This window comes from Monodon monoceros, unplaced genomic scaffold (assembly GCF_005190385.1).
Source record: "Monodon monoceros isolate NGI ecotype Baffin Bay Population unplaced genomic scaffold, NGI_Narwhal_1 Super_Scaffold_13, whole genome shotgun sequence".
Classification (NCBI taxonomy): Eukaryota; Metazoa; Chordata; class Mammalia; order Artiodactyla; family Monodontidae; genus Monodon; species Monodon monoceros.
Window position 1 is genome coordinate 28,851,830 of NW_021703769.1, and position 25,279 is coordinate 28,877,108.

The 25,279-nt window shown below is 43.5% G+C and overlaps 1 protein-coding gene across 1 annotated transcript in view; it reads left to right on the forward strand.

The window, feature by feature from the left end:
- The window catches only part of TMC2 (transmembrane channel like 2), an 81,588-nt gene extending 69,680 nt beyond the window's left edge, over nt 1-11,908 (forward strand). The window contains 5 exon segments of the mRNA XM_029221383.1: nt 2,557-2,682; nt 6,008-6,086; nt 6,913-7,024; nt 11,707-11,805; nt 11,808-11,908. Coding sequence (XP_029077216.1) covers nt 2,557-2,682; nt 6,008-6,086; nt 6,913-7,024; nt 11,707-11,805; nt 11,808-11,908 — 517 coding nt within the window.
- Nucleotides 11,909-25,279: the final 13,371 nt, after the last annotated feature.

Sequence of the window (25,279 nt, forward strand, 5' to 3'; positions counted from 1 at the left end):
TTGCTTTCTAGTTTCACAGCTCCTCAGATAGAGAGAAATTTTGCCCCAAAATGGATCATACCCAAAGTCTCACCTACACCTGATTTAGATGAGATTTGGGACTTTTGAGTCCATGATATTTAGATGGGATTTTGGGACTCTGAGTTGATGCTGTAATAGGTTGAGACTTTGGGGCGTGTAGGGATGGTGGTGAATATATTTTACAGGTGGAATGAGTGTGAATGTTTGGAGGCCAGAGAGCAGACTGGTGGGCTGAATAATGGCTCCCAAAGATATCCAGGTCCTAATCCCTGGAACCTGTGGATGTTACCTTATACATCAAAATGGTCTTTGTTTATCTGATTAAGGATGTTGAGATGGGGAGATTGTCTGAATTACCCAGATGGGCCCTAAATCACGTGTCCTTATTAGAGGGAGGCAAAGAGATATTTGACTATAGAAGAGCAGTAAGTGATGTGACCTTGAAAGCAGAAAGAGATTTGAAGATTCTATGCTGCTAGCTTTGAAGATAGAGGAAGGGACCATGAGCCAAGGAATGCAGGGAATGAAGCTGTAAAAGTTGAGAAAAAGAAACAGATTCTTCCCTAGAGCCTCCCTCTGAAAGGAGAGCAGCCCTGCTGACACCTTGGTTCCAGTCCAGTGAAACCATTTCAGACTTTTTGGCCTCCAGAACTGTAAGAAAATAATTTGTATTGTTTTAAGCCTCCAGTATGGTAATTGGTTACACAGTAGTCACTGAAAACTAATGCATCATCTAATACGTCATAATTCAATGACAAAATAATCCACATTCTATTGTGACTTAAGCATCATATTTGAAGTCCACTTTTCTTGTTTTTACAAAATGGGTATGCAGTAGTAATTTAAAAAATAATAGGGATTTCCTGGTGGTCCAGTGGTTAGGACTCTGCGCTTTCACTGGCGAGGGTGCGGGTTCAGTTCCTGGTCGAGGAACTAAGATCCCGCAAGCTGCAGGGCACAGCCAAATAATACTACTAATGATAAATTAAATGTTATGATGCGGTGATGTGCATGGCACTTGAAATGCTGCCATGTTATAACTACATCATTGCAATTTGTAGTGTGCTGTGCAGCAGTACTGAGCGTTGAGATGTGGCCACAGGTGTTTGCTAACACAACCACCCATCTCTGCTGTTATAGCGCAAAAACAACCAGAGACTATACATAAATAGATGAGCGTGGCTGTGTTCCAATAAAACATTTACAGACACTGAAGTTTGAATTTCGTACTTCAATTTTTATGTGTCACAAAATATTATTCTTCTTTTGATATTTTTCCAATTATTTAAAAATGTAAAAGCCATTCTTAGCCCACAGGCCTTATAAAAACAGGTAACAAGCCAAATCTGGTCCATGGGCCATTGTTTGCTAACCCCTGATTGACACATAAGAGAAAAATGAAGCTTCTAGATGCAACATTTTGGAGGGCACTTATAATTTGACAGCCCCATACTCAATGTTTTATATGAATTCATGTCTATGTCCTCTGAACAATCTGAGACAAATGCTGTTATTATATTTATAATACCATATTGTATATACTATTTTATTATTGTACTATATTATACGGACGAGGAAACCAGGGCAGAGAAATTTTCAGTATCTTGCCCAAAGATATCAAACCTCTGCAGCACTAACCAATAGAACTTTCTACATGAGGGGAAAAAATCCACATCTGCTCCTCAAATATAGTAGCTATTAGTCACATGACTCCTTGAAATGTGTGACTAAGAAACTGAATTTTTAATTTAATTTAATTTAATTTTAATAACCACATTGAAAAGTACAGCTCTAGTGGGGAGAGTGAGGGTATGAATACAGGCAGAAACTGAGTAAGTAAGTTGTCCATGGTGTCCCACAGCTAATAAATGGAGGAGAGAGGATTTAAGCCAGGAATTTCAAACCATAAATTCCAGTTCTTGGCACCAAAGCTACCAACCAAAAGCCAGGAGCAGACAGTAATCTCTGGGCAGGTATTTGTGGAAGGCAGTCTGCATAATGGTTCTTAGGTATTTGAAGAAAATCAAAATTACTGTTGTAAACTGTCCAGGAGCCTGCCCTAGGCAATACTGGAATTCTCATCTGAAGACTAATTGTAGGTATTTTTGAGTCACCATGAGGCTGTCCATCACATCAGTATCTGGAGAGCTGCCTCCAGGCCCAGGGACCCAGAGGAAGCTCCACGTCGGTCTCATAGCTACATCACAGGCCATTTTCTCCCATGAGAGTATAGGAGAAAACCCATTTTCATCTTGCCGAGGAAGGTACCAGGCACAGGAGACCGAGGTAGTTTGAGAGGTTGTGAGGCCCCGAGGACTTGAAGCTGGGAGCCAGGGTGCTAAGGCAGTTCTAAGCCCTCGCCTACAGAGCAGCCCCACGTGGGGGCTTTTTCCACTGCAGTCCCTGTGGAGAAGAGCTCTGTTCTTCCAGGAGAGTAGTCGTGAGTGGCGGCCTGGACCCTCCAGGGTATGGACACAATTGTTTATGCCATATGAACTTCACAGCACGCTATAATGTATTCTCTCCTCTTTCCAGTGGGAAAAACAGAATGTATGACGTCATCCAAGAGACGGTCGAAAACGATTTCCCAACCTTCCTGGGCAAGATTTTTGCTTTCCTCGCCAATCCAGGCCTGATCATTCCAGCCATCCTGCTGATGTTGTAAGTTAGCCAGGGGCCATGGCTCTGCCTCGTGGAAACCTCCCCGAGACTTCCTTGGCAGGTCCTTCTTTCTTGCCCTCTCAATCTGGATTTCCCAGAAGCAGATCCTCAGACAAAGACTTAAACACAATCTAAATTGCAATTGGAGAGAGCAGTGTGTGTAGGGAAGTAAGACAGAGAAGGGACAGGAAGGTGCATTCTTACTACTGGGGTGACTTTAATCCTGCTGGGAGTTCTGGGAAAGTGTGCCTCTGAGTTATCCCGCTCAAGGGTGAGGGATCCAGGGCATCTGTAGACCAGCTCCCATCCATCACTGGTTGAGTGTTGCTGGGAGATGTGGAAGGGAAGAGGCGTTGGTTAATTGCCCGGCAGTTTGGGCCAGCTGCCTTCATGGACAGAATGGTTTCCGAGTGTGGGGCGGGGCTACACTGGCAGCTGTAAGTCTTTCAGTGAGCACACTGAAGATAGGGCCCAAAGCATAAGGTGAGTACTGGCATTGTCTGCAGCACCCTCCAAAACATCCACTGGAAATATCAAACACCCCTTCCCCAAGAAAGCTGAGGCCTGATGCAGCCTGTCCCTGGCTGGGCCCGCAGGACTTCTCTACAGAGCACCCCGTGCACTAGAGTGTTCGGTGCATTTGTCACCATCCCTCTCACAGACTGAAGATGTGGGTGGACTTGGCGATATCTGTATCCCCAACACCAGCCCCATGCCTGGGGCGTAGGAGGCAAACAATGAACGCTCAAGGAAGGAGCCGGGCAGGAAATTGTGAAATATTCCTAACGTACAGAAACATACAGACAAGCATGTACAAGATCACAAGATTAAACAGATGTTAACATTTAGCAATATTTGCTTCAGATCAGTCTCTCTTTTTAAAAGAAAGAAATGTTACACTTCAAGCCCCACCCAGTCTTTCTCTCTCCCTCCCTCTCCAAAGGTGACCACTATTTGGATTAGTTTTCATCATTTCCAATCTGGACCATTTAATCACGTGTATGTACTATTGCTTTCTGAGTTCAAAAATTTTTCATGACTCGTTCAGACTACACAGCTTTCCTCACTCACGTTATGTTTGGGGGACTTTTTCATGTGGATACATGAGCACACATTTTCATGGCCCTGCTGTATTCCATTGTGTCGCAAAAATAATCAATAAACAATCTGTAATAGGAATAGAAAAGAGTGTTATTTGAGCCAAACTGAGGACTATAGCCCAGAAGACAGCTTCTTAGATAACTCTGAGAAGTTGCTCCAGAGAAGCATGGTTTTCAGCACAATTTTATATCTTGACAGAACAAAGAACATTAAACAAATCAGGGATACATTCTTTCAAGGTTTCAAAAAAAAAAAACAGATCAGCACATACACAGCGAGTCAGCATGGCCTTGGCATCTGGGAAGCGAATCTTATCATCAAAGGAGGACCAGCATTGGAATCCTAGGAAAGGAGACATTTAATCTTTATTTTTCACATGGACATTCTTTACTTCTGGTCAATGTGCCCTTTTCTTTCATAATTAAAATAGATACAGGAGGTCCCTGGTGGCCTAGTGGTTAGGATTCTGGGCTTTTACTGCCGTGTCTCGGGTTCAATCCCTGGTCAGGGAACTGAGATCCCGCAAGTCGCGAGGTCAAAAAAAAAAAAAAAAAGCAGATGTACAAGGTATGCTTGATAGGTCACAAGCAGGCTGCTTTAGTTAGCATAACATTCAAGTTAGCTCATGTATAAACCAGAATGACTTCCCCATACCTCAATATGTGAACATTTCTTTTATCAGTTGTGTGATTAAACCACCATTTCTCTGCATAGAGATAGGTTGTTTCCACTTTTTGGCTATCTCCTTGTATGTGTCCTTGCGCACATATTACAGTTTTCTCTAAGATAGACTTCTAGAAGTGGTATTGCTGGGTCATAGGTATGCGTTTCTTCAATCTTTGAAGATAGTGCTGAATTGCTCTCCAAAATAGGTGTGTTTCCTTACATCCTTGACTTCAGACATCCTCTGCTTCTAGTCCCGGCATGAAGGAGGGCTGACATGGTAGTGACAACCACCTGAGGAAATTCTGGAACCCAGACACCAAACCTGACCTTACGGGGCGGCACAGGGAAATGCTAAGCTTGGAAACAGCCTCAGGAGGAACACAGCCACCCAGGAGCATTTTATCTTCTCTGATCTCTGGTTCCTCCCTAACAAATGGGCTATGAGTTAGGAGAGAGGGCAAGGCCTCGTGGGCGCCTTCCCAACAGATGGTGGTCCCTTGCCTGTCCTCCTTCTGGCCTCTTGTCGCCCACGGTCCTCTGAGTCTTTGCTTCAGGAAGCTCACGGGACAGCCTCTGACCCATACTCTACCAAAGGCTGCGTGGTTCCTCCCTTCTGCCTGTAAGAGAGCTCGAGGATTCTGCTGAAGTGGCTCCACCTCAGGATCCACCCTGAGGGCAAGGATCAGAAGACCCAAGAAAAGTGACAGATAAGGACAGGCTGTTGGAGCACCCAGTCCAGGAGGCATCCCGGGCTTTTGTGGCCCCTCCTTCTCAGGTGGTACATCCAGGACAAGCCCCAAATCCTAGATCCTGTGAAAGGGAAGCCCAGGCTATAGCCTCAAAGGACACCCAGCCACCCAGTCAGCCAGTGGGGGCTGGACTCTGAAAACCACAAGCCCAGGACAGACATTCCCATCAGTGCACCCTGGGTAGAGGGCCTTTGGGGTCTGTGCAGTTGTGTTTCTAGGCAAGCTTGGAGCAGGTCACTTAGCACCTCTCTCTCCTCTCTCCGCACTTGAAGGCTTTGGCATCAAATGTGGTCTCCGACAAGTGCAAATAGATAGGGCGGCCTGGGGCAAGTGACTTAAACTCTGCATTCCAGGATGCTGACCTGTAAAGACGGGAGTCATCCTTTCTTCTTCACAGGGTTTCATCAAAACCAGTGAGACGTGGAGTGGGATGCACATGGCACAGAGCCTGACACAGGGCAGGTATCCAGGAAACACAAGCAGCTGTTTCTGCAGACAAGAAACCCTGCCTCTCCCCTGCCTCTTCAGGTTCCCCAGAAGAGGACTGATTCCTTTAGTTAACCTTTATTAAACACTCTGAGAACTAGAAATGTGTTCAATAAAATAGAGAGAGAACAGGGATGTCCAAGACCTTGTCAATGATGTTAAGTGGAGAACTTAAGATGATGGTAAGACCTCCCTCCACCCTGCCCAGAGGCAGATCCTGGTCACCTATTCCAGGAAGCCTGTTGTGATTCTTCGGGAAATGTGTCCAGCTCTTGCCATTTTCCAAGATCACAGTACCCCCGGAGCATGCTTTTCTCTTGCAGCCTGGCCATTTACTACCTGAACTCAGTTTCCAAAAGCCTTTCCCGAGCTAATGCCCAGCTGAGAAAGAAAATCCAAGCGGTGAGTCTGTCGGGCATTTTCATTCAAAAAGATGTGATGTTTTTGGTTTTTGCTAATTTGCTCTTTGAGCCCAGTTGTATTCTTTAAGTGGCTTTCCTCTAAACCAAACCCCAAATTATCTGCATGGCAGGAAGCAGCCTTGAGAGACTCAATGACATGCATTTATATTCTGAGGGTATTTGGGAATACATAACAGTAATGACTTAAATTTTGAGCGGTTGCTAAAGAACAGGAGAAACTCAATAGATTAAACCAACGTTCATACACAATAAAACCAGTACCCACAGTAATTCCTACCTATTAAAACTAAAACTAGAAATACTAAAGAAAACAGCATTGTCAGAACAGCGTAGTGCTTGTGCCCCATGACCTAAGGAGTCTCTTAAGTCCCCTCCACACTGGGGCAGCCTCTCTCAACACCTGCTGACACGCTGACTGCCTCTTCTGCTCTCCCAGCCCCCAACCCCACCTTCTTCACCCTCCCTAAGCCCTGCCTTCCTTGCTTCCTCACCCCCCCTTCTGGAACTAATCTCATCAGCCTCACTGCCAGTTCCCCACCCACACTTCCTTCTGTTGCTCTCACTGTCCTCCTGCCCAGGTATAGAAAAGCATTGAAATACAGGATTGGCAGAGGTTCTGTCCTCCCCGGCCAGGTGTTCCTTCAAATGCCATGCAAACCTGAGTCCCAGGTGCCCTCTCCAACCAGCGGTGAGGACAAGAACCGGCTATTTAAGGTAGCTGCCCTCTAGATCTCACCATCCTGGGCTCCGAAACTCAAACACTCATTTCCCTGACCAGGATCAACCTTTCATTTTTTTTCCTGCAGCTACGTGAAGTTGAAAAGAGCCACAAATCTTTCAAAGGCAGAGCCACAGCCAGAGATTCAGAGGACACAGCTAAACGCAACTCCAAAAATGCCACCCAGCTCACCAAAGAAGGTAAATTCTATTTCACGATGATTACTTTTACAAGGCCACGTGGGAAAATGTAAAGAGCAAATGCTGTGAAATCAGATACATCTAGGATTGAAATCAGATTTCTGGCAATTATTAGCTGTATGAAGTTGGGCAAAATAAAACAAGAGTGAATCACAGGCAACCTCGAGGGGTGGTACAAATGAGGTGGGATTATGCATGTGAAGTGCTACACAGACTTCCTGGCACAGAGAACCAATGAACATGAGCTGGTAGGAGGAGGAGGAATGTCTGTAAAATGGGGAAATACCAGGGTTGTTTCCCTCATTTCTATCCCCTGAGTCTCTCACATTTTCTATGGTGGTGGTTCTTAGTCATTTCATCTTCGTTTCTGAAATGACTTTGTCTTCTTCACTCTCTTTCCCGAGTCTGTCATTTCCCGTGTCATATCCTCTTAATATCTGGCTATTTAACCCAATGTAGGAGCATTGGGTTTGTGTCCCATCCAGATCCTTTAAGATGCTCTGAGGTTGGCTGACACGGATCACAGCTGCCAGGGATGGAGGAGGTATTTGTTTTGTGTGTTGTTTTAAGCATTTTCTTTAGGAGGAGAAATAGGGAGATTTGCATCTAGCAGCTGCTACTCCCACCAGAACCAGTTTGTATTCTCTTAGAGAAAAGAGCAGCACTGGAATAGCTAGGATAACAGGGTGAGGAAAAGCCACACACATTCCAAAAAAGGTGTCACAGAGCTTCAGAGGTGAATAATCACAGACCATCTCTACCTTGGGAGTGAGGAAAGGTCAAATTGAAAGAGACCGTCTCTGAGCTGATCTCATTTTCCAAGGAACGTCCCTGTGTCAAAATTAAAGTGTCAATATGCGGTAATTTTGACCTTCGATGTGGAAATTGAATGAGATGCACAAGAAATGGCTGAGAGTTTAGGAGTTAGAATTTTTAGTGCAGAAATTACTTATCATTTATTTGATGCCTTTGTAACATATAGGCATCTCTAGGAAACAGAACCAAGAAGAATTTAAGCACGTAGCAGTATTTCCCTGAAGATGAAAATCCTCAGTTCTCGAGCTCCAATAGTGCAGAGAGTGACTGTAGAAGCAGATCCGGAGCAAAAAAGGGTACCTGTGTGTATCCCTAGCAAACACTTGTTGATATTGGAATAGCAATAAGTATTAAAATAAGCCATAAACAAGTGGATGTTACAAAAAGAGGACAAGAGGTCTATGTCAATGTAGAACCTATTCCTGGTAAGTCTCCAAAATATATGGAAGGCATTTCAAAACTACAGACATTCTTGTCAGCAAGATCAGCTGCAGTCCATCAATAGCTTGGAAGCCTCATTGAGAGATGGAATGCAGAAGAGCGAACGGCTGGCACTTATTGTGGAGCAGAAGAAAGTGTTTTGGAGGGGCTTTTTTGTTTGTTTTTTTATTATTTATTTATTTTGGCTGCGCTGGGTCTTCATTGTGGCATGCAGGATCTTTAGTTGCAGCATGAGGGCTTAGTTGCGGCATGCGGACTCTTAGTCGCGACATGGACCCTTTGTTGCGACATGCGGACTCTTAGTTGCGGCATGTGAACTCTTAATTGCAGCATGCATGCAGGATCTAGTTCCCAGACCAGGGGTTGAACACTGGCCCCCTGCATTTGGAGAGTGGAGTCTTACCCTCAGGACCACCAAGGAAGTCCCTATAGAAGGTGTTTGAATTCACCTAATTTTTCCACACAGGGCAGGAAATGGAGTAAATGTGATACTATGTTGTCATATCACCAACAAAAACAAGACAAAAAAATGGAATGAACCTATTTGGACACCGATGGAAGGAAAAAATAGGTTTATAAAACATTTAACATGAGAAAGCAAGAAAGTTACATTGGTTTGACAGTGGTCCATTCATGTGCCCATGATCTTGGGTGGCCTCGGCCTGCAGTGGCTTTAAGCAAGGTTTTGGTTCCCGGCCACAGATTAAGGTAGGGTTGCAGCAGTGAGAGTGCAGAATCCTAGCCACTAGACAAATGGTCAGTGATAAGGCCCTGACCCTTCAGCTTTGCAGAAAAGAGTTCCCACAAAGAAGGAAAGTAGTGAAACAAAGTGTTTATTAGGAGGAAAAAGTACAGTACTTGTGGATAGACACACGGGTGGGCTCAGAGAGAGAGTCACGCCCTTGTGGTAATTTAAATCACTTATATGGGGCATTTCTTCTGGGTTTCCTTTGGCCTATCATTTTGATTTGCCTGGTTCTGAGTCTGTATTTGGTATATCTCAGGGTCCTCCCCTGTGTGTGTGAGCATCTCTCAGCCAAGATGGATTCCAGCAAAGAGGCCTATGGGTGGCCTTGACATCACTCCCCTTTTGACCTCCAAGGAGCTTTCTAGCCAGGAAGGTCTCCTTGACTTCAAGAATGAGAAATATGTGGTCTTTTATCTCTTATCTGGGCAGGACCCAGCCTCCTCTCTTGATCGTCCTGCTATTGATATTTTGGAGTTTCTGTCCATGGGGAATGAACTCTAGCTGCTTACCCTTGGGGGGTGGCCCCATCTATCTCCTACCTCACCTACAGTCCCACTGTTCCTGTCCACCTTACCCACTCCCTTCCCCTCCTTTCTCTACTGCTGCTGATCTAAAGTTTGCCCCTCTCCAAATTTGAATTTTTTATTACAGATCTAAAGCTCTTTCTTTCCATTTTATGCTGATTAAGTCAATATTACAGTATATGAAAGGGTTATGTGAACACATCAGTGGGACTAGGGTGTGGGGGAGAGCTGAGGAAGATGGTTAATCTTTCCCTGGAAAACTCCAGTAGCCTCTGTTGCTGCCCTCATTTAGCTTCTCTTTCTTGAAGTTAGCACTAGAATGACACTGATGTAACAAACAGGCCAAAAACAGCTAATGGCTCAAACACAATAAAACTTTATTTCTCACTCCATAATGTCCAAATTGGGTGTTTCCACTTAATGACCACTTTCTTCCCAAGTGGTAATGTTAACGTAAGTTTGTGTGCCTGATGCCAAAATATTGGCTCTCTGTGCACTGATGCCAAAAGGAAATATGAAGACAGAGTTTTGGAGGAATGAGAAAGAGTACCTTTATTCTTTGCCAGGCAAAGAGGGAACACTGTGGGCTAGGGCCTCAAGAACTGTGCTCCCCTCCCTAGGGAATAGAGGTTTATATCCCAGGGGTAGGTGGTCAGGCTCAAAGTAATGAAGGTCTTGCATGTTTTTCTTTTCTTCTGCAAATTTACAGCCAAAGCTGGCCTCAGGCAGCTCAGCAACCAGATCTGGTGTCCCTGAAGTTATCAAGACATTCTTTTTGAAATGCAGAATGCTACAGGGGAGTGTAGGGGGAGAAGAATGCCAGGTGCAGAGAACAATTCCTATGGAGTCAGAGAGTAATTAGCTTTGTGAAGGACAAGTCTAGCTACAAGTGTTTGTTAGTAGTAACCACTAAAGAATAACCAAGATTGCTTAACTCTTTCAGGCCTGTTTATTCTGTTTCCCCAGCCTGTTCATTGTTTCCTTATTTTCCTTGTTTATCAGAAAAGAAAAGTCTCATTTCTATTTAAGTCTTATTTCTATTTTTGCTGCAACATGCCCAACGCACAGTGAGGCCAAACAAACTGAAACGTCGGAGTTTGGAGCAGAGAAAGGTTTATTGCAGTGTCATGCAAGGAGACAGGTGGCTCATGCCCTAAAAGTCCCAAGCTCCCCAGAGGATTTCGACAAAGCATTTTTAAAAGCTAGGTGAGGGAAGGGGATCATAGGGTGTGTGATCAGCTCATGCACAGTTTTCTGATTGGCTGATGGTGAGGGAACAGGGTGGTGTCACAGGGGTTAATGTTATCAGTCCTTAGGCTCCAGGAGGCCTGGGGCTATGTGCTCATGGTCATCAAGTAGTTAACCTCTTCCATTTGGTGGGGTGTTTTCACATCTATGAAACAACTCAGGAAATGTGCATCAAATACTGTTACGTAGGTACTTCAGAGAACAGCTAAAGCAGAGGATATGGGGGAAAGCCTGTCCCAGGAAGGCCCCATAGGGTCCTGCTCCATTACAGTGATGTGGGGAACCCTGGCTCTGTCCATCCTGTGATTCTACCTGCATCAAGCGGGGACGGGGAGGAGCCTGGAGGTCACACATGGACATGGTGCCCATCAAAGCCTGGGCTTCAGCCACAGGCCATACCATCCACGATGTAAACTTAGTCTATCTCTATGTCCCTGGAACTGGATTTGGTGAAGAACAAGCCAGTAATTGCCCCCAACTCAGAGTTGAAGGAGGGAAACAAGTAAGAGAAAGAGCTGGAAATGGATCTGATTAGCAGGAGCACCATTCTGGGGTTGATCCAAACAGTTTCCACAACCCTATTATCATATTTGACCCTGGTAGCCACCTGTGAGGCTGTTATTATTGCTCCAATTTTATTCTCAAGAAAACCAGGCTCACAGAGTCTAGCCTAAGGCCAGCATTCAAAATCTAGTTCTCCAGCCAGCTCCTCCTACACAGCTGTTTATGCCAAGACTAGGCCAAGGTGCACCTAGATGCCTGAGGGTGATCCGACCATTCTCACATCACTAAATAGGACTGAAAGCTAATGACAGCACAGGGCAGCTCCAGAGAGCTCCAGTTCCACACCAGAAAACTGTAGGGAAATCTCCCACATCCTCATTCTTGTCTTGTTCATTTTGCAGGGACCGCACATCACCCTGCTAGCCCAAGCCAGACCCTGGACCAGAAGGCGCAGGGCTCTAGGGCCTCCAGTTCTGCTGGCAGGACTGTGTCGCCTGCCTCCCAGCAGCCCCTGGCGTCAGACCAGACTCTGGCCAAGCCCAGCCTCAGGCTCGTCCTTGGAGGTCAGCCTCTGGAAGGAGTGCTCAGAGACCTCCCCACTGACAGCTGGGACTAATGGAGCAGGGTCCTGGGGCTGATCCTTGGACCCCCACCGGCTCATCTCACCCCCACAAATCGTTCTCTCTTCCCCTCTCTTCTCACACACATGCACATTCTCCCTCTTCTCAGTGAACGTGGGAACCTTGATTACTCAGTCTCAAGCCCTTGTTTGCTACCAAAACAGGAGGACAATGGCTTTATCCACCTTTTAGAAGAGCTGAGCCTTCCCCTCACTAACTGCCCTTCCCTGTATCTTGGCTCAGGCAGCTCTAGACCTTGCACTCACAGCGGTTTCCCTCGGCTCCAGACTTGGGAAGAGGGGGCAGGACCATGACCACCATCACAGACTCTTTGCAAGGAGCCCATGTTGGGACAGGTTTCTGGCAGCCCCATCAACTGGGAGGAGGTTGCAGAGGGACCCACATTCCTGATCACCACCTCTATCCAAAGGAGGTGAGTCAGTGTAAACAAAAGGTTGAAGAAGCCGATGAAAATAAAAGTAAATGAACTGAAGTCCAGCCTTGGTGAGTGGGAAGATGGTGATTCCCCAGAAACTAGCCGGAGGGGAGCTGATGCCATCAAGCACCAAAAATGCACTGGAGCCTCCCTGGCAGCAAGGCAAGGAGAGAGAGCAGTGTGGTTCTCCTTATCTAACTGAAGGAAACAAAATATTTCTCAGGGCATAAAAATCTTTCTCATGCACGAAATTCTAAAAGGAATTTGATTGTTTATTGTAAAGGGACACGGAAGATGGTTTTGGGGGGAGTTTTGCAAAGGATGCAGTGCAGAGCCTTGTCTCTGGCAATGCTGTGTGTCACATACTGGTTCTGTGCAGAAGTCTCATGGGGGCATCAGCCCTGGAGGCCAGACCGCTGAAGAGGCCTTGCCAGCAAGGGCAAGTATCAGCAGGGTGCCAGTAACAACCCAGGACTTCCAGTGGTTACCCTCAGGCTTCCAAGGTTAACCAGTATCCCTACATACCCACCACAAACACAGACAAATTATCCTGTTCTGATGACACACAACTTTATGTGAAGGAATGTATTTGTTATCTGTTGCTGCATAACAAATTATCCCCAAAACTTAACAGCTTAAAACAATAAACATTTATTATCTCACACAGTTTCTGTGGGTCAAGAACTTGGGACTGGCTTCACCGGGCAGTTCTGGTTCTGCATATTGCAGTCAAGATCTGAGGCAGGGCTATGGTCATCAGAAGATTTGACAGGGCTAGAAGATATGTTTGCAAATGGCTCACTCACAGCTGCTGGCAGGAGCCTTCAGTTCTTTGCTGGCTATCCACAGACTTGATTACTCCCCACGTGGACCTCTTCATAGGGCTGCTTGGGTGTCCTCACAACACAGCAGCTGATTTCCCCCCAGAGCCAGTGATCCGAGAGAAAGCAAAGAGGAAGGCACAAGCCCTCTTATAACCTGTTCTAAGAAGTTACACTATCAATTCCACCAGTTTCTATTCATTAGAATGGAGTCACTAAGTCTAGCTTACACTCAAAGAGAAGGAAATTTGGCTTCATCTCTCGAAGAATTTTTGGACATATTTTAACAGGAGATCTCCTAATTCGAATAGTTACCAGATCTCTCTCAAGAAAACGCTAAAGCTTTTTTGAAAGACATCCATCAGAGGATTCATTAATGATGACTCCTGCTACTGTCAAGTGCAACAGGAAACTAGGTGAGCTAGGGAGTTGGGTAGAGAAAGAAGGCAAGGGTAAGAGAGGAGGGATGTTCATGTGGTGTGGCTTTACAGCTGGGACATGTCGTTAGAAAACTGTCTAAATTGTGCTTTCATCTCTGCATTCTCAGGTTTGATCTTCCAGCTAATTCCATCTTAAAGCTTCGCTACTCAGCCTATCCAGGAGTCATCAAGCATGAAGACCACTCTTCCCTCCTTCCCTCTTTCCTTCCCTTCCTTCCTTCTTTCCTCTCTTTCTTTCTTTCCTCAGCTCACCTAAGAATGATTTGAACTAGAAAGTCTATTTAATAATTCATCCATAGGAATATAACTGGTATCTTACTGATATTACCTTAGTTTGTCTGTGAATTTGTCTTACTGGAGGGAAATGAAAGAGACACTGAATTTTTCTGTCAGACACTATTTCTACAGGCTGATCCTTTCATTTCTAATAATATACATGCTCAATGTCTATAAAGAGCTCCATTATACACAGAACCACGTAAGTAGGAACACACTTTTGCTGAAGATCAAGGGGGACACCTGATCACCCCGTGACTCACACACTCACAGAAACTGGGAGTGATGAACCAGCCAGTAGGTACCTGGGCAGGGTACCAACAGCATCCACTACACTGGTGATCCTCAATTCAGATATGCTTTGTAGAGCCCTACCCAAAGCTGGGGCACCAAAGTTCCACATGCTGTATAAGAGACAATAAGGAATAAGCCTGCCAAACAAAAGGGACATTTGTCTCTCTTGACCTCAGCAGAAAGTGGTGGACAAAAAGTCTCCTTTGAGAATTTATATCCACAAGGCAGCCCTCACACAGAGAATCAAAATCCCCATACCAGCTGCATGTTCAAAAAAAAAAAAAACTCAAATGGAAACTTTAATTTAAAGTGATCTTAGGTTATTTACCATCACATCAAAAAGAATAAAATACTTAGGAATAAACCTACCTAAAGAGGCAAAATACCTGTACTCCGAAAACTATAAGACGCTGATGAAAGAAATTAAAGACCATGCAAACAAATGGAAAGATATACAGTGTTCTTGGATTGGAAGAATCAGTATTGTTAAAAAGACCATACTACCCAAGGCAGTCTACACATTCAGTGCAGTCCCTATCAAACTACCAGTGGCATTTTTCACAGAACTAGAAGAAAACATTTTTTAATTTGTATGGAAAAAACAAAAGACCCTGAATAGCCAAAACAATCTTGAGAAAGAAGAACAGAACTGGAAAAATCATGCTCCCTGAATTCAGACTATACTACAAAGCTACAATAATCAAAATAGTACGGTACTGGCACAAAAACAGACACATAGATCAATGGAACAGGATAGAAAGCCCAGAAATAAACTCACGCTCTTATGGTCAATTAATCTATGATAAAGATGACAAGAATATACAATGGAGAGAAGACAGTCTCTTCAATAAGTGGTGCTGGGAAAACTGGACAGCTACATGTGAAAGAATGAAAGTAGAACACTTCCTAACACCATACACAAAAATAAACTCAAAATGGATTAAAGACCTAAATATAAGACCAGATACTATAAAACTCCTAGAGAAAACATAGGCAGAACACTCTTTGACATAAATCACAGCAATAGTTTTTTTGGATTCATCTCCTAGAGTAATGTAAACAAAAGCAGAAATAAACAAATGGGACCAAATTAAATTTAAAAGCTTTTGCACAGCAGAGGAAGCCATAAACAAAATGAAAAAAAAACCTATGGATGGGAGAAAATATTTGCAAACAATGCAGCCAACAAGGGATTAATTTCCAAAATACACAAACGGTTCATACAGCTCAATATCAAAAAAACAACCAATCAAAAAAATGGGCAGCAGGGCTTCCCTGGTGGCGCAGTGGTTGAGAGTCTGCCTGCCGATGCAGGGGACACGGGTTTGTGCCCCGGTCCAGGAAGATCCCACATGCCGCAGAGCGGCTGGGCCCGTGAGCCATGGCCGCTGAGCCTGCGCATCCGGAGCCTGTGCTCCGCAATGGGAGAAGCCACAACAGTGAGAGGCCCACGTACCGCAAAAAAAAAAAAAAATGGGCAGAAGACCTAAATGGACATTTCTCCAAAGAAGACATACAGATGACCAACAGGCACATGAAAAGATGCTAAACTTCACTAATTACTAGAGAAATGCAAATCAAAATTATGAGGTATCACCTCACACCTGTCAGAATGGCCATCATCAAAAAGTCTAAAAATAATAAATGCTGGAGAGGGTATGGAGAAAAGGGGACCCTCCTAAACTATTTGTGGGAATGTAAATTGGTGCAGCCACTATGGAGAATAGTATGGAGTTTCCTTAAAAAAACTGAAAATAGAGTTACCATATGATCCAGTAATCCCACTCCTGGGCATATATTTGGAAAAGGCAAAAACTCTAATTCTAAAAGGTACATGCACCCCAATGTTCATAGCAGTACAATTTTCAGTCGCCAAGACATGGAAGCAACCTAAGTGTCCATCAACAGATAAATGGATAAAGAAGACATGGAATATATATATATATATACACACACACACACACACACACACACACACACACACACAATGGAATATTACTCAACCATAAAAAAGAATGAAATAATGCCATTTGCAGCAACATGGATGGACCTAGAGTTTATCACACTAAGACAGACAGAGAAAGGCAAGTATCATATGATATCACGTATGTGTGAAATCTTAAAAAAATGATACAAATCAACTTATTTACAAAACAAAAATAGATTCACAGACATAGAAAACAAACTTATGGTTACCAAAGGGGAAGTGGGGGGATGAATTGGGAGTTTGCAATTAACAGATACACATTACTATATATAAAATAGATAAACAACAAGGATCTATTGTATAGCACAGGGAACCGTATTCAATATCTTCCTAGATATTTATTTACAAAACAGAAACAGACTCACAGACTTAGAGAACAAACTTATGGTTACCAGGGGAAAAGGGTGGGTGGGAGGGATAGTTAAGTTTGGGATTGACATGTACACAGTGCTATATTTAAAATGGATAACCAACAAGACCTACTGTATAGCACAAGGAACTCTGCTCAATATTATGTAGCAACCTAAATGGGAAAAGAATTTGAAAAAGAATAGATACATGTATATACATAACTGAATCACTTTACTGTACACCTGAAACTAACACAAAATTGTGAATCAACTACACTTCAATAAAATTTTAATTAAAAAAAAGAAAAATAGTAAAGAACATTAGCTACTAAAAAAATAAAAATATAAAGTGATCTTAGGTTACTAGTGCCTCCAAGATAAAGGGGGGGAGGGAGGAGCAAAGAAACAAAAACAGCACAAAAAATACAAAGCATATAAATATAAATAAATCAGAATATATCAGGAATCAAAATAAATGCAAATGGACTAAACCCTCCAGACAGCAGACAAAGATCATCAGATGGATATTTTTATATCTCATGTGCTGTTTCCAAGGGATACCTTTAAAACCTAAGGACAGGTGCATATGGACTTTATCCTTTTTGGTTCCTAGGGAACAAAAACTGAAATTCAATCTTCAAGGGCAAAATCACCAGGTGTGTGCGTGCCATCCAATTCTGTAAATTGGGATTGGTTTTGAGTGCTGAAGATTTCTATTAAAGACAGCTGTCTGTAGTATTGTGCCACATAATTTATTCTTCAATGCAGTATTAGTTTGGAAAATGTAAAGAAAGGCCCAGCATCATAGTCAGGCAGATGAGGTATGTAGATCATACAGATCTCTCTATCACTGACTGTGTCTGGAGAATTAACCATATAAACCCAACTTCCAAACTCTGTTGTGAAGATTCAACAAGCAGACACATGTAAGACTAAGTGCCAAGCATTAGGCTAAGCGCTCCATAAATAACAGATATTATCACATATTTTTATAAGATCAAACATCCTCAGGCTCAGGTTATGAACACAAGCAGCAATGACTGAGCAAAACTTTTACCCTGTACTCCTAAATGATCGTCCTAGAAGGCTTCCCATTCTTCTGAGTCTTTGTGAGGAAATGTTGCATGTATGTGTAACTCATTACCAAAGAATGTTGCAGGGTTTCTTTGGCCTAGGAATTGCTAGAAGCCTTTGAAATTTGATGTGAAAAATTCACGAAGTGAGTGTGAAGTGCCGCCATCCTGTGGTTGTTTCATGCAATGTCCTTTCCTGAAACTCTCCCTGGTCCCTGGAACTTAAATAGCACATTCATTTCCATAGATCCCCATTAGTGTTGCCCAGAGTAGAAACTCTGTGTTAATTTATACCAAAATGACACAGTGAGCCAAAGGCTGGGCAAAATAAAAGAGGAAGAGATGCTATAGTGTATTATCCTTCCCAATGGGTGAACACAGAGAAAAGAAAGACCCACATGGCTTTTTTTTTTTTTTTTTTTTTGCTGTACGAGGACCTCTAACTGTTGTGGCCTCTCCCGTTGCGGAGCACAGGCTCTAGACGCGCAGGATCAGCGGCCATGGCTCACGCGCCTAGCTGCTCTGCAGCATGTGGGATCTTCCCGGACCGGGGCACAAACCCATGTCCCCTGCATTGGCAGGCGGACTCTCAACCACTGCACCACCAGGGAAGCCCCACCTTGTGGCTTTTTAAAGCTGAGCCTGGAGCACGCTTCAGGCCTGCTGCCCGTGCAGGACATTTTCTCAGCTGGAACTTGGTGAGAAATCTGTCTTGTACGTCACCTCCAAACTAATCTCCAATCAAACACTGCTTTATGGAGAGTAAGAGTCTCATCAGACCCAAGCCACTCATCCTGGCCTTCATTCAAGGCTTCTTACATCCTGGATCTTACATGCTAGATCCTTTAGTCTTTTGTCCAACTACTGACCAGAATGGATCTTACACCTCTTGCCTCCACTCTCTTTCCACCCTCCATCTCCAAATGACCTACACATTCTTCTGTGAATACCTAAATTCCCTCCTGACCCTGAAATCTTCCTCAGGAACCCTGGTCAGCCTCCCATGGTGAAACATCTTAGCACTTGAAGATGAAGTCTTCAGTGAAGTCTCTGAAGGAAGAAGTCATGGGTTAGTACTACTACCGCTTTTATTATCCTCCCAGATCTCTGCATGGTTTATCCCCTTAAGATCTCTACTCAAAATGTCGCCTCTTCACCAACGGCCTCTATAAAACAATGCAACATTCCTTAACACGTACCAAAGTCTGATGTACTACGTATTTACTTGATTTTCTGTCTCCCCTAGGGTGTAAACTCCATGGTGGCAGGGACTTGGTTTTGTTTACAACTGTACCCCCAGCACCTAAAAAGATACTTGGCATGCAATAGGCACACAAAACCTCTTTTTTTTTAAGTACACTTACAGTACCTTCACACTCACTTTTTTTTTAGTATTTATTTATTTATTTGTCTGTGTCGGGTTTTAGTTGCGGCACGCAGATCTCTGTTGCTGTGTGCAGGATCTGCCTTGTGGCATGTGGGATCTTTTAGTTGCAGTATGTGGGATCCTCAGCTGTGGTATGCGGGATCCTCAGCTGTGGTATGCGGGATCCTCAGCTGTGGTATGCAGGATCCTCAGATGTGGCATGCAAACTCCTAGGCGCATCATGTGGGATCTAGTTCCCTGACCAGTGATCAAACCAGGGCCCCCTGCATTGGGAGTGTGGAGTCTTAGCCACTGGACCACCAGAGAAGTTCCCCCCCCTTTTTTTTTTTTGGTGAATGGAAAAATTGATTCTGTAACTTCTTGAACATTAACAGTTATAGCTGATTCCTCATCCACAAAAGAAGATGTTAGATCATATGGTCTCCAAGGTGCCCGCTAGCTCAAAACATACCTATGTTCTCAGGGGCCCAAAACAGACGAGCTGAATTACATTGCTTAGTTTGGGTTCTGAGAAGATGAATAGATGCAGCTTTGGGCTCATTTCTCTGCTCACCCTCCCACCACCCCCACCAGTTCAATCTTCCTGTCTGTGAGGTGTCGGCAGACTAAAATGAGTCGCCTGGGCCTCACACACATAAAATGATGCCAGCTGTCAGGGCCACACTGGCAACTTAAAGAACTAGTCTGACATTGGCAGAAGCTGGAACAATGCAATCAGGATAGTAAATCTGAGGTGAGGAAATGCAACAGCTTGTGGCACCCCAAAACTCTTTCAATCAATAGCATCTTGCCTCCTCATCCAAAAAGTAAGTAGTGTCCTTTCCAGTGCAAAATTGGATGCTACCAGGCAGTGATGGGTGGCTGGGAATTTTCTAAGAGAAAGAGGAGGAAATAATGCTTAGAAAGCAGCAATGGAAAGCAAGGCAGACTTCAACCTTTAACACCCATCTAAACAATGTGTGGGTCATAGAAGCTATCATAAAGGAAACTAGAATAAATTTGGAATTGAATTATAATGAAAGTATTGCACGCCAAAATTTGCGGAATACAGCTAAAGAAGTACTTAGAGGGAAATGCATATTGAAGGAGAAAAGTTTAAACCAATGAACCAACATTCATATTAAGAAATGAAACAGAGAACAGCAAAATAAAGCCAAACAAGTAGAAGAAAGGAAATAATAAATGTAAGAGCAAAATGAAACAGAGAACAGCAAAATAAAGCCAAACAAGTAGAAGAACGGAAATAATAAATGTAAGAGCAAAAACTAATTTAAAAGAAAATAAACAGACAATAGAGAGAATCAACAAAATCAAAAGTTCATTGTTTGAAATGGTAATAAGATTAAAAACTTTCTGACAAGACTAATGGAAAGAAGTAAAAATAAATATTAAGGATTAAAAAAATCACAACTACAGATGAGGCAGAAAACATAAAAAATTCTCCAATTCAAATCTATACTATAAAATGTGAAAGCACAGATGAAATGAACAAATTCCCAGAAAACTATAACAAAAATGGTCCAAGAAAGTAGAAATCCTGAATAATCTGTGGCCATTATAAATTTGAATTAATAATTTAAAATATGCTTTCAAGACCTCTTTGTTCTTAGTGTTTTGCTGGTTTATTACAATGGGTGAAAGCCTGGATTTCTTTTTATTTATCCTGCTTGAGATGCATTCCTGCACCTTTGGATCCATGCTTTTCATCAGTTCTGGGGAAACTGCATCCACCAGCTCTTCAAATATTGTTCTTCCTGGTGATGGTTAATTTTATGTTGTATACTTGACTGGGCTGAGGGATGCCCAGATACCTGGTAAAACACTATATCTGGGTGTGTTTGTGAGGGTGCTCCTGGAAGAGATTAGCATCTGAATTGAACTGAGTAAAGCAGATGGCCCTCCCAAACGTGGGTGGTCATCCTCCAATCCGCTGAGCACCAGAACAGAGCCAAAAGGTGAAGAAAGGGCAAATTAGTTCCATCTCTGCTTGAGCTGAGACATCCATTTCCTCCTCCCCTTAGACATTGGCACTCTGGGTTCTCAGGCTTTCAGTATCAGACTTGGGTCTATAGCATCAGCCGCCTCCACCCTCATTCTCAGGCCTTCTGGCTCAAACTGAATTACATCATCCAGCTCGCAGCCTGCAGACCAAGGAACTTCTCGGCCTCCATAACCATGTGAGCCAATTCCTATAATAAATCTCTTATCTATATTTATATCTATATCTGTATCTATAGCTATATCCTATTGCTTCTGTTTCTCTGGAGGACCCTCACTAATACACTCCTATTTATCCTTTCTGCTTTCTGGGCAGAACAGAAGCTAGATTCTCTCATTCCACATTCTATATCTCCTAATCGCTCTTTCACCTCTTTATCTCTCTTTGTAGCATTCTGGATAAATTATTTGGTTAGATCTTCCAGTTCACTAATACTTTCTTAAGCCATGCCTAATTTGCTAATGAATCCATGCATTTCTTTTAAATTTCAACGAGTTTTTCATTTCTACAAATATCATATCTGTTCACTTCTGCCATGCTCCCCGAACATGGCACAGATGAAGCCGCATACCTCAAGAACAGGAACTGGCAATCCTTTTGCATAAATGGTCAGATAATAAATATTTTAGACTTTGTGGGCCACATATAGTCTCTGTCATAATTTTTTTTTTATAACCCTTTAAAAATGTGAAAATCATTCTTAGCTCTTAGGCCCTACAAAAACAAGCCACAGGCCAGATTTGGTCCCAGGGTCATGGTTTACTGACCTCTGCTCTAGAGGTCCCACACTCACCCCAATGCAATGGTCAGTGCAGCACAGGAAAGCTTATAGAGCATTCATGAGGGAAGGGTTAGGATAAAAGTTCCTCTGGTAATGAGCCTGGTCCTCTCAGCCTACGTGTGGCAGGCAGATGATCCCAAAGACCACGCATGCCTCAGTGAGGAAATACACTGGTGCCACACAGCATGGAACCAGTAGAGGCCTGACATAAGGAGACCCAGAGCTCAGAGATTTCAAGCACCTGGCTGAGATCAGTGTGTCTCAGAGGACAAAGTACACAGGTCCAGGGGCCAGTCCAAAGCAGCCATTTTACAGCAGGGATTGATGGGGTCCCAAGACACAGCACCAGATCCTGAGCACAGAGAACTGAGACCCCCTTTTCCCCTGCAACTAGGGTATGAGAATGCTCCCATAAACCCTAGTGCAATTTTTTTTTTTTTTTTGCCGTACGCAGGCCTCTCACTGTTGTGGCCTCTCCCGTTGCGGAGCACAGGCTCCAGACGCACAGGCTCAGTGGCCATGGCTCACGGGCCCAGCTGCTCTGCAGCATGTGGGATCTTCCTGGACCGGGGCACGAACCCGTGTCCCCTGCATCGGCAGGCAGACTCTCAACCACTGCGCCACCAGGAAAGCCCCCTAGTGCAATTTTGAAAAGACCTGAAGAAGAGAGGAAATCTGAAGGATTCTTAGCAACCCTGTTTAAACCAGAAACAACTGAGATAACAGTAACTGGCAAGTTTACACACTGAACATATTTTACAGGTTCCAACAACATTTAATCAGTAAACTGTCCATCTACTGCCACTGGAAGTTGAAATATGAAATGCAAAACTGTTTCCTGTGTGAAACAAATATTTAGAGGTGTTCTGTCTACATGTGCAAGTTAATAGCTAACATGATAGAAATGAATCAGAGCAGCTGGGTGTGTAAAAAATGGGGTTTTAGTAGATTTTATGGGAAATGATAGGAGAACTGAGACTCAACTGAGAATAGGTAAAATGAAATATTGTGATAAAAAAAGTATCACTATTTATTGATAAGGGGGACAAAAGAACAAGATGAAAGTCCACTAACATTCGTTGAGTTCCTACTACATGCCAGGTACCACATCTGTGTCACATACTAGCTACTACACCTCTGTCACACCTGGCCTATGTTCAGTAAAATGTTTGTTGACAGGATGAATGAATCCTCCATCTTCATTCTGCAAAAGAAATGAAAACTCAGGAAGGCTGGGCAATTAACTTAAGGTCACTTTGTAAGTAGCAGAGCTGGGATCTGAACCCAGGTTTGCTGACTCATTCATATTCACTGCTGCTTAAAAATCATCCCCAAATTTGGTGAACCTAACAAACAGCCCAAAGGCAAGGGAGATATGGTCTTTGACATCACATGCTACAGAGATGCCCATGGAGGTCAGGATTATGAAGTACCAGGGAAGATAGTTTAGTAGAGGGAGGAAAAGAAGCCAAAGAAATATTCTTACTGTTTATACCATGTCCCCATCTAATCAAAAGCTTTTCTGCCTCACTAGTGGAAGTGCACTTTTCTTCCTCACTAGTGGAAGTGCACTTTTCTTCAGCCACCTCTCTAAGTTAGCAAAGTATGACCCTCTAAGTCAAAGTATGACTCTGGTTAACTTTCAGCTCAGTGACTCTCAGGCTTTCTGTATTTAATCCACAGAAGTGTGCATTTATATAACTTATATATATGGTATATATATTTGTATATACATGTATATGTGTATATTTACATGTATACATATGTATGTTTGAGACAAAAGTTTTATAAATCAATACTCCTTACTCTATGTGATGTATTATTATTTCATATATTCTTTCATCCTACTTTTTTAATGCTGGCCAAGAATGTCTAAATTAATTCTGCAATCCCATTTCAACTTCTCCTTTGAAACCCCCTACCTTAGTAGATAAGCACCTGTAACCCCAGGAATATTTAGGATTAAGTATAGAAGTACGAAGTAAATCAGTCATAGCATTAACGTTTTCCATTACATTTTTAAAAATTTATTTATTTTTGGCTGCATTGGGTCTTCATTGCTGCGAACTGCTTTCTCTAGTTGCAGCGAGCGGGGGCCACTGTTCGTTGCAGTGCGCGGGCTTCTCACGGTGGTGGCTTCTCTTGTTGCGGAGCATGGGCTCTAAGTGCGCGGGCTTCAGTAGTTATGGCATGTGGGCTCAGTAGTTGTGGCTCACGGGCTCTAGAGCTCAGGCTCAGTAGTTCTGGCGCACGGGGGCTAAGCTGCTCCATGGCATGTGGGATCTTCCCCGACCAGGGCTCAAACCTGTGTCCCCTGCATTGGCAGGCTGATTCTTAACCACTGCGCCACCAGGGAAGCCCTTCCATTACATTTTGGAAACTTCTATTTAATTTGGTAATTATAATTTTTAAGAGAATTTAATATTCTGATGTAATAGATTAATTTTGCAATTCCATTTTAGAATGTGAGATGGAGTGACTGATTCAGACTCATGACTGTAAGTGGATACATGTAACAAAATTCAAGCACATTTGCAAGCAATATTGAGACTATGCGATTTTAAGATTTAAGATTAAGTAAAGTTCATTAGGTTTTAAGAGTGAGCTCAGGGACTTCCCTGGTGGTGCCGTGGTTAAGAATCTGCCTGCCAATGCAAGGGACACAGATTCGATCCCTGGCCTGGGAAGATCCCACATGCCACGGAGCAACTAAGCCCATGCGCCACAACTACTGAGCCTGCACTCTAGAGCCCGTGAGCCACAACTACTGAGCCCTTGTGCCACAACTACTGAAGCCTGCACGCCAGAGCCCATGCTCCACAAGAGCAGCCACCGCAATGAGAAGCCCACGCACCGCGAAGAGTACCGCCCGCTCTCTGCAACTAGAGAAAGCCCGTGCGCAGCAACAGAGACGCAACGCAGCCAAAAATAAATAGATCAAATAAATAATAATTACAAAAAAAAAGAGTGAGCTCAGTAATTGGATCTTGTCAAATAACTGAATTGCTTAAGAAAATACCTTAAAGTTATAAATGCACGTTAGCTGTGGGAATTTAAGTTATAAAAAAAATCCCCTTAAGATGACTTACTTTTAAATTTACCAGCTTATATGCCACTTTGGGGTAACCAGGATTTGGATTTATAACTCTAATATTAATTATTAAAGCAAAAGTAATTTCAAAATAGTCGCCCGAGTGCCCAAAAGCTGCCCCGAGGACACGGAAGCAGCTCCAGTTCACTTGGAGCTAACCGGCTGTTAAGAATTTAGGGCCGTGCACTAGGGCGAGCGACACGTGGCCCCGCAAAAGGAGCAGGGTTCTGCAGAAGCAGGGAAGGAGAAACCGACCTAGGAAGAGGTGGGATCATCGTTCTTTCTTACTTCAGAGCCTGACGCCCTTATTTTTAAGAAGAAATAAAAAACAATTTAAAAGCACGAAGCCAGCCACTAGGAATCACGATGCCTCAGGGTCTGCGCCAGCGCACCCCAGGCCCCGCTTCCGTCCCGGTAAG